Here is an 8,475-nt window from a genome sequence, read left to right on the forward strand (position 1 = left end):
ATGTTTGATCCTGCCGCCGAGACGTTGCGTCACATGAAGGTGCACTTTAATTCGCCGGATGCGCTCGCTGCACTTCAGTCGTCTCGTCGGGGTCGTCGGGGTGGGCAAGTTGATGGTGATGGTGATGGTGGTGGCTGTAGAGAGGAAGTGTTGAGGGAAAATCGAGAGAGACGTAAGTCGTTGATGAAGTGTGGCTTCTTTTCGTCGGTTTGTCAGCCGTACAAGACGGTGGGTCGATTGTATTTGGACACGCGAGAACTTGTGTATAACCAACTCGGAACGGAACGTTTGGCGAAGGTAGGAATAGATAGGAATAGATAGGAATGTGGTTTATTAGACTTCTGTTTTCTGTGTGGAGTAGTGACTAGAGATATGTAGTTTTAGTTGTTGTTTGTTGTTTGTTGTTACTGTTGTTTGATATTGCTGTTGTTTGTTGTTGCTGTTTGCTGTTGTTTTTGTTGTTTGTTGTTTGTTGTTTGTTACTGTTGTTTGTTGTTTGATATTGCTGTTGTTTGTTGTTGTTTGCTGTTGTCTTTTGTTGTTGTTTGTTGTTTGTTACTGTTATTTGTTGTTTGATATTGCTGTTGTTTGTTGTTGTTGTTTGCTATTGTTTTTTGTTGTTGTTTATTGTTATTGTTTGTTGTTTGTTATTATTGTTTGTTGTTTATAGTTGTTGTTTGTTGTTTGTTATTGTTGTTTGTTGTTTGATATTGCTGTTTGTTGTTGGTATCGTTGTTTGTTGTTGTTTGTTGTTGCTTGCTATTGTATTATCTGTTGTTGTTTACTATTGTTGTTGTTTGTTGTTGTTATTACTGTTTGTTGTTGTTTGTTGTTGTTATTACTGTTTGTTGCTGTTTGTTGTTATCGCTGTTTGTTGTTGTTTGCTTTGTTGTTGTTTGTAGCTGTTATCGTTGTTTGTTGTCATTTGCTGTTATTGCTTGTTGTTGTTTGTTTTTGTATGTTGTTTGTTATAGTTGTTTGTTGTTATTTGTTGTTGTTGTTGTTGTTTGCTGTGGTTGTTTGTTGTTGTTTGTTGTTGTTGTTGTTGTTTGTTATTGTTTGGTGTTTGTTATTATTGTTTGTTGTTATTGTTTATAGTTGTTGTTTGTTACTGTTGTTTGATATTGCTGTTGTTTGTTGTTGGTATTGCTGTTTGTTGTTGTTTGTTGTTGCTTGCTATTGTTATTTGTTGTTGTTTGCTATTGTTGTTGTTTGTTGTTGTTATTACTGTTTGTTGTTGTTTGTTGTTGTTATTACTGTTTGTTGTTTGTTGTTGCTATTACTGTTTGTTGTTTGTTGTTATCGCTGTTTGTTGTTGTTTGCTATTGTTGTTGTTTGTAGCTGTTATCGTTGTTTGTTGTCATTTGCTGTTATTGTTTGTTGTTGTTTGTTGTTGTATTTTGTTTGTTATAGTTGGTTGTTGTTTGTTGTTGTTGGTTGTTGTTGTTGTTTGTTATTGTTGTTTGTTATTGTTTATTGTTATTGTTTGGTGTTTGTTATTATTGTTTGTTGTTGTTGTTTATAGTTGTTGTTTGTTATTGTATGCTATTGTTTTTGTTTGTTGTTGTTTTTTGCTGTTATTATTGTTATTGTTTGTTGTTATTCCTTGATTGTTGTTGTTTGTTGTTGCATGTTGTTGTGTGTTGTTGTTATTGTTTGTTGTTATTGTTTGTTGTTTTTGTTTTTGTTTGTTTTTGTTGTTAACATTTTATGAACGGGACATAGCCAGTCCAACACAAGAAAATATGTTTCAAAGCTGTACGTGTACTGATATCACTTTCCATGTATTAAAAACTATAATTACATTAATTAAATACAAATCACAAATCTAATAAATCATTAATTAACACTAGGCGAGTGTCAGCAAACCGAGGCAACGAGTGAAGTCGCGGTTTGATATCAGAGAGAAGGTCAGCTTGTTAATATTAATCACTAATTAGTAGCCTCTGGTCCACACTCTCTCCCATATGTACTACTGCACGTGACAGATACGGGGACAAACAGCGATAACAACAACAACTAACACCAGCAAACAACAACAACAACAACAAACAACAATAACAAACAACAGCAACAACAAACAACAATAATTATCACAACAAAGAACAACAATAACAACAAACAACAATAAAGACAACAACAAACAACAATAGAAAACAACAATCAAAAACAATAACAACAAACAACAATAACAGCAAACAACAACAATAATTACAACAACAAACAACAACAAACACAAATAACAATAAAAGCAACAACAGCAACAAACAACAATAGAAAGCAACAATCAAAAACAACAAACAACATGACCAACAAATAACAACAACAGCAAACAATAACAAACAACAATAATGACAACAAACAACAATAAAACAACAACAACAAACAACAACAACAGTACCCCATACCTGTCACGTGCAGTATTAGTGAATTACATACGGGAAAGCGTCTGGAACCGAGGCTAATGGCATTGGAGTGTGTCGTGTTGTGTAGGCAGTTGAATTGGAACAGCAAGCGAGTAATAAAAACGAAACGGAATACGAAGAGTTTGCAAGGCATGATCAGTCTACTCATGATCACGAGTCGCAGCGCCTAAAGAGAATGCTGGACGAGTCAGAGAGACGAGTACAAGCAGAGAGAACTGGAAGAACGTGGCTGGAGTGTATGCGTGAGCACGAGCAACAAATGGTGAGATTCGACTATAGAATTTTTATTTTAATTAATTAAATAAATTCTGTTTATAGATAAAGTTTGTTTTGGTATAAAATTTTGCTTTATGTATAAATTTTATGATTTTTAAATTTTAATTAATTAATTAATTTATTATTTATTATTTGTTATTTATTACTTATTATTTATTTATTATTTATTTATTTATTTACATTATTTATTATTTATTTTTTTATTAATTATTTATTTTTTATTTATTATTCATTTATTATTTATTTATTTACTTATTTATTTACATTATTTATTATTTATTTTTTATTTATTATCTATTATTTATTATTTATTTATTTATTTATTTATTTATTATCTATTATTTATTATTTATTTATTTATTTATTTATTATCTATTATTTATTTTTTATTTATTTATTTATATTATTTATTATTTATTTATTATTTATTATTTTATTTATTTATTTATTATTTATTATGTATTATTTATTATTTATTTATTTATTATTTATTTATTTATTATTTATTTACATTATTTATTATTTATTTATTTACTTATTTATTTACATTATTTATTATTTATTTATTTATTTATTTATTATCTATTATTTATTATTTATTTATTTATTTATATTATTTATTATTTATTTATTATTTATTTATTTATTATGTATTATTTATTATTTATTTTATTATTTATTATTTATTATTTAATTTTTGAATTTATTATTTTGCCATGCGTTCCTAGGAGTTGCAGCAAGCCAGAGCGATCAGTATTGAGTGGCTACCATTTCCTCCTGGCCCGAAAAGCAGGCTAAAGACGATTACGATGTTGGTATCGACATTCACATGTGGATCAGCCACAAATGGGATGATGGATGAGATTGTCATGGCTGCAGATGAAGAAAGGTAGGTCACGTGACAACTGGTCCTAGACATGACTGGACGGGGCTAAGGTTGGGGTTGGGGTGGGGAGGGGTGAGATTGGGTGGAGTGGGATTGGGTGGAGTGGGATTGGGTGGAGTGGGATTGGGTGGGGTGGGGTGGGATTGGGTGGGGTGGGGTGGGGTGGGATTGGGTGGGGTGGGGTGGGGTGGGATTGGGTGGGGTGGGACGGGTGGGGGTGGGGTGGGACGGGGTGGGGTGGGGTGGGGTGGGGGGTGGGACGGGTGCTGGAGTCAGGGTTATAGGCCTGGAACTCGTTTATATCTGTGATCTACATATTACAGTATGTGGTCTTCATATAGCACATCAATATCAATCAGACGTGTTGGCATTATGCTTTGTATTAGGATTGGTCTCATACGTATACTGTACTGCACATTCATGTGGGGGCATACCCAAGCATGCTTCCATGTTGTCCGGAAACGACACCAAAAGGTGGGCGTCACCCTTACTGTTAGCACGAGTGTCAAGGTTGCTACACATATGAAGCATCAGTTGACGTGACAACTAAGCTGCTTTGTGTTATTGATATTAATATTAATATTATTTTTTGTTAATATTAACCCAACCATATAAATCCTAGATAGTCCAGTGGCGCACACTGAGAGTTGGTTGGGGGTTCACGTTTCAGCTCTGGAAACGTCATTAATGACATCACTATACACGTGATTTAACAATTACGCTCTCATGTCTAGATTTGCATGCCCAGTAGTGACCCTCATCTGTTTCCCAAAGACGTCTCAAAGGACACTCACACAATATACTTGAGCCATAAATACTTGAGCCATAATCCAATTATTAAGATTTTAAATTTAATCCGTATTAGTTAATTAACGTAATATAGCATACCGCATATAACTTTGGTATGTGACGTCATGCTCCCTTGGATGGGGTGAGAGGGGTGACACACGATCTATGAACAATGTTGTGTATGCATTTGGGTACACCCTGTTATGTACCTGTATGGCTGTGAATGTATGTGTACTAGTCTTACTGTCTGTGTAGCAACGGATTTTTGGACGTATCTTTGTAGGGAAAAAGCTTTCAAGATGCAAAACGAATTCGTCAAGAAAGTGGAAGCCATCTACATGATCATTTGCTGTATTTTCAACATGAAGCAAAGAGACCTGCGGACAAGGGTTAGTGGCCCAAATGCATGGAAAGTAATCCATACATGCAGCCATTTTAACCGTTACTGGATATTTATTGAAGGTTCCTCTGAAATCTAGTAGTCTCAAGCATCTTCAAAGAGACATGTTGTTGACATCTACTGGCCCGAGTCGTTGCCGTCAGTCACCTGTGTGGCCTCTACCTGCTGCTGTTTGTGGTCTAGGAAAGGCGATTGATGCAATAAGTACAAGAAACAGCCCACAAGGAATAGAAAAACAGGCTTCGAGTGTTGCATTGGCACTTGTGGGGTGTGTGTGTGTGTGCGTGTGTGTGCACGTGTGGGCATGTGTGTGCATGTGTGTGTGCACATGTGTGTGTGCATGCGTGCGTGTGCGTGTGTGTGTGTGTGTGTGTGTGTGTGTGTGTGTGTGTGTGTGTGTGTGTGTGTGTGTGTGTGTTGTACGCTTTCAATACTTTCTGTATGAAACATGATTGTATTGCAGTCAGAAAAGTTTCAAAGTTCGTACCAATAATAGCCCAAAACCGAAGGGAGATACATGGGGTGAGTTGCTATCTTCATTGGAATTGTCTGGTAACAGCCCTGTGCTGAGTCAATCTCCAAGGAATGTCACCCGCTCTTGGTATCAAAACTCGAACCGTGCATACGAGGCTAACGCTAACGTCAAACGGTAAGGTTTGAATTTCTATCTTATGAAATTGAAGTTACAACGAGAAATAAATGTGGCAGCCGCGAAAATGAGCATCTCCCTCTTTGGCAGAAGCTGCTTCTAAGTCATCTTGAAGAAGGAGGCAAGATGGTAATATATTTCTGTAAAGACTGATCATGAACTGTTTGTTTTCTAATTGAATAGATGAGATAGGAACAAACGCAAATAGGTAAGCAACGTTTTATGAAATGGTGAGAAACGCGGCGAACAGACTCTGTCACTGATATTGAAAAGATGTAACAGATAGGCAAACATGCAGGCACGCAGTCAGATACAACACTGGAGAAGCACAGCAACACAAACCAACAGAAGAGACAGACAGACAGACAGACAGACAGATAGAGCTAAATGTGCACCACCGAAGAGCCACGACATTGCTATTCAAATTCAAATGATAGACCAGACATTGTGGCATTTGATTCCGACAAGGGTTGCAACGTTGACCTGGATATAGCTCTGGCACACCCTTGGAGCTCTGATATTTTCCAAGGTCATCTGAGTCAGATGGTGCTGCTGCAGAAAGAAGAGAAGAGAGGAAGAAGGCAAAATATGCAAAGGAAAATCTACCAGGTGGATCAACAGTCAGTTTCATTCCCTTAGTTATAGAACATTTTATACGATGGGTTGAGATGGGAAAAAACTTTCTGGATAGGCTAGCCAAGAAGTCACGTGATGAACTTGGTTGACCTAACGCTGCTGAGTTTCTGGACATCTGGAAAAAGAGATTCTCAATTCAACTTCAGAAGTGCAATGCAAAGGTCATCATGAGAAAAATCTCAGCTCTGACAAATGACATTGACTGTACTGTAGATTGCTCTACCCTGTTTTTCAGCCACTAAGTTGGCTCCGGGTAGTCTGCATTGTTCTCTTTTAAGTGTTACATGTTTGTTTGTTTTTAAAATCTAGTCTTAGAAGACTCTCGTAGTTACAGAACTTTATATAGTTACCTTGCTAGCATTGTGTTATAGATGTATGTTTGAAATAAATGTTATTTGACAGACAGACAGACAGATAATTTATTCTCATACAGATTCTACTTGTACATATGCTAGGATTTTTAAAAATACAAATCAGTTCTTGCAAACAACAAAGTCAGGACTTGACTTTGAATATCAAAATCAAATAATCTATCTAAATCACCATAATTAGGTGACAGTTTTGAAAGTTTTCTAAGGATAACTTTGGCATTGCATCTTTGCAGAATTGTAGAAAATGTTTTCTCCAATACGATATGAACATGGAAGCATTAAGATTGGCTTCTGGATTTGCTGACTGTTGTGACAAATGCTGCAAAAAAATTCTCTGCCTTCGTGCCCCACCTCCCAAGATGTTCTATCACAAGAGGAACACATCTTAATACATATCCTCCTGAAACAAGCTCTTCTGACTATTTTTTCATTTTCTTTTCTTCTCTTGTCGCGGCAGCATGACCATTTTGACAGACAGACAGACAGACAACAGACAGACAACAGAGAGACAGAGAAATAGACAGACAGCAGACAAACAAACAGACAGACAGACAGACAAACAAGTAGACAACAGACAGATAGACAGACAACAGACAGACAACAGAGAGACAGAGAAACAGACAGACAGCAGACAAACAAACAGACAGACAGACAGACAGACAAACAAATAGACAACAGACAGATAGACAGACAACAGACAGACAAACAGACAGACAAATGATCATGCACTGCATGCAGATGCAGTCAGGCAGATGCAACGAGCAGTAGAGGCATGATTGGCTGCATTAATGAAAACTAGAGGAATTAATATTAAACTACTTCAAGAAGGTTTAGCCATTCTTAATAATTATTGAGATGCACAGGACGCTGTTATTAAGAAAGACGGTGTACCTACAGAAACGAATTGATGTTAGACAGATTAAGATAGTGTATGCACACACTGCATGAGCATGCGTCATCTTGACTAGAGACAACACATCAGAGACAAACAACGACGATGACGGAGCATCAGCAAGAGAGCACTTTCTCGCTCTGAAACGAAATTTCAAAGATATTGTAGAGAAGTCGGGACGACAACTGCGATCTCAACTCGACCGATACGAAAGGTATGTGCAATACATGCTTTTTTAGTCTGGGTCATCTGCATGCCACTCGTCTACATGTCTTTCATTGTATCCGTCCTTATACGTTTGTCCACTTTGTGCATATTTTGAGTGGTGTGTGTGTGTGTGTGTGTGTGTGTGTGTGTGTGTGTGTGTGTGTGTGTGTGTGTGCACGTGCACGTGTCTTGTCTTTTTCTGTCTTATCGTTGCACTCGGATGTAAACTGAAAGTTGTAGTTGTTCTTGCAGAGAGTCAAGAGAACTGAACAATCTAAAGTGCGAGAAGCTAGAATCTGGATCTCCGTGGAACATGCCTCTAACTATTGTCGACATGCGAGCAGAAGCTCACTCTGAACTGATGAACAGACGAAGAACGTACAATGAGAATCAGAATCAAAACAAAAGCAAGATCAGCAAGTGGTTTGTGATTACTTATTTAATATATTGAACGTATTTCTGTATGCTATGGGTTAGGGTTGCAAGTCTTGAAAAGGAGCTCATGGTCGTATTCCAGTCGAAAATCAAGTGCGAAGGGTCGACTGAAAGGGAAGATACAGTGAAAGCCGTCTTGCAGAAGTTGAGAATGATTTCACAAGAGCAGCTGACAGATATTCAACACGTCAAGGTGCGCCTCATTAATGTCTGTCTGTCTGTTTGTCTGTCAAATTTTATTTATTGAGACACAAACTCTACATTACATTTGTAACACTAAGTGCAAACAAGCTACTGAGTTCAGCTTTAGTGTAATGCAAACTACTTTGATAGTCTTTATTGTATATGTTCTCATCTACTTCTCCAGGGAAGGCACGAGTCAGCTTGTGGACGATGATTTTAGTGTTACATTGTTGTAAGATTTTAAGAATTTTTTCCTCCAAAAACCTCTAAAGTTAGCTTCATTTGTATAGCCTTCAATGTCCACTACATGAAGCAAATGCAAATT

At 36.7% G+C, this 8,475-nt stretch overlaps 1 protein-coding gene across 1 annotated transcript in view; it reads left to right on the forward strand.

Annotated features, from left to right (window-relative positions):
* The window catches only part of LOC134196042 (uncharacterized), a 10,603-nt gene continuing 2,128 nt past the window's right edge, over positions 1-8,475 (forward strand). Inside the window, exons 1-12 of the mRNA XM_062665122.1 lie at positions 1-297; positions 1,854-1,910; positions 2,494-2,688; positions 3,431-3,591; positions 4,661-4,766; positions 4,840-5,045; positions 5,241-5,426; positions 5,486-5,547; positions 5,610-5,634; positions 7,402-7,539; positions 7,785-7,955; positions 8,010-8,160. Of these exons, the coding sequence (XP_062521106.1) occupies positions 1-297; positions 1,854-1,910; positions 2,494-2,688; positions 3,431-3,591; positions 4,661-4,766; positions 4,840-5,045; positions 5,241-5,426; positions 5,486-5,547; positions 5,610-5,634; positions 7,402-7,539; positions 7,785-7,955; positions 8,010-8,160 (1,755 nt within the window). The remainder of the gene's footprint in view (positions 298-1,853; positions 1,911-2,493; positions 2,689-3,430; positions 3,592-4,660; positions 4,767-4,839; positions 5,046-5,240; positions 5,427-5,485; positions 5,548-5,609; positions 5,635-7,401; positions 7,540-7,784; positions 7,956-8,009; positions 8,161-8,475) is intronic.

This window comes from Corticium candelabrum, chromosome 20 (genome assembly GCF_963422355.1).
Source record: "Corticium candelabrum chromosome 20, ooCorCand1.1, whole genome shotgun sequence".
Taxonomy (NCBI): domain Eukaryota; kingdom Metazoa; phylum Porifera; class Homoscleromorpha; order Homosclerophorida; family Plakinidae; genus Corticium; species Corticium candelabrum.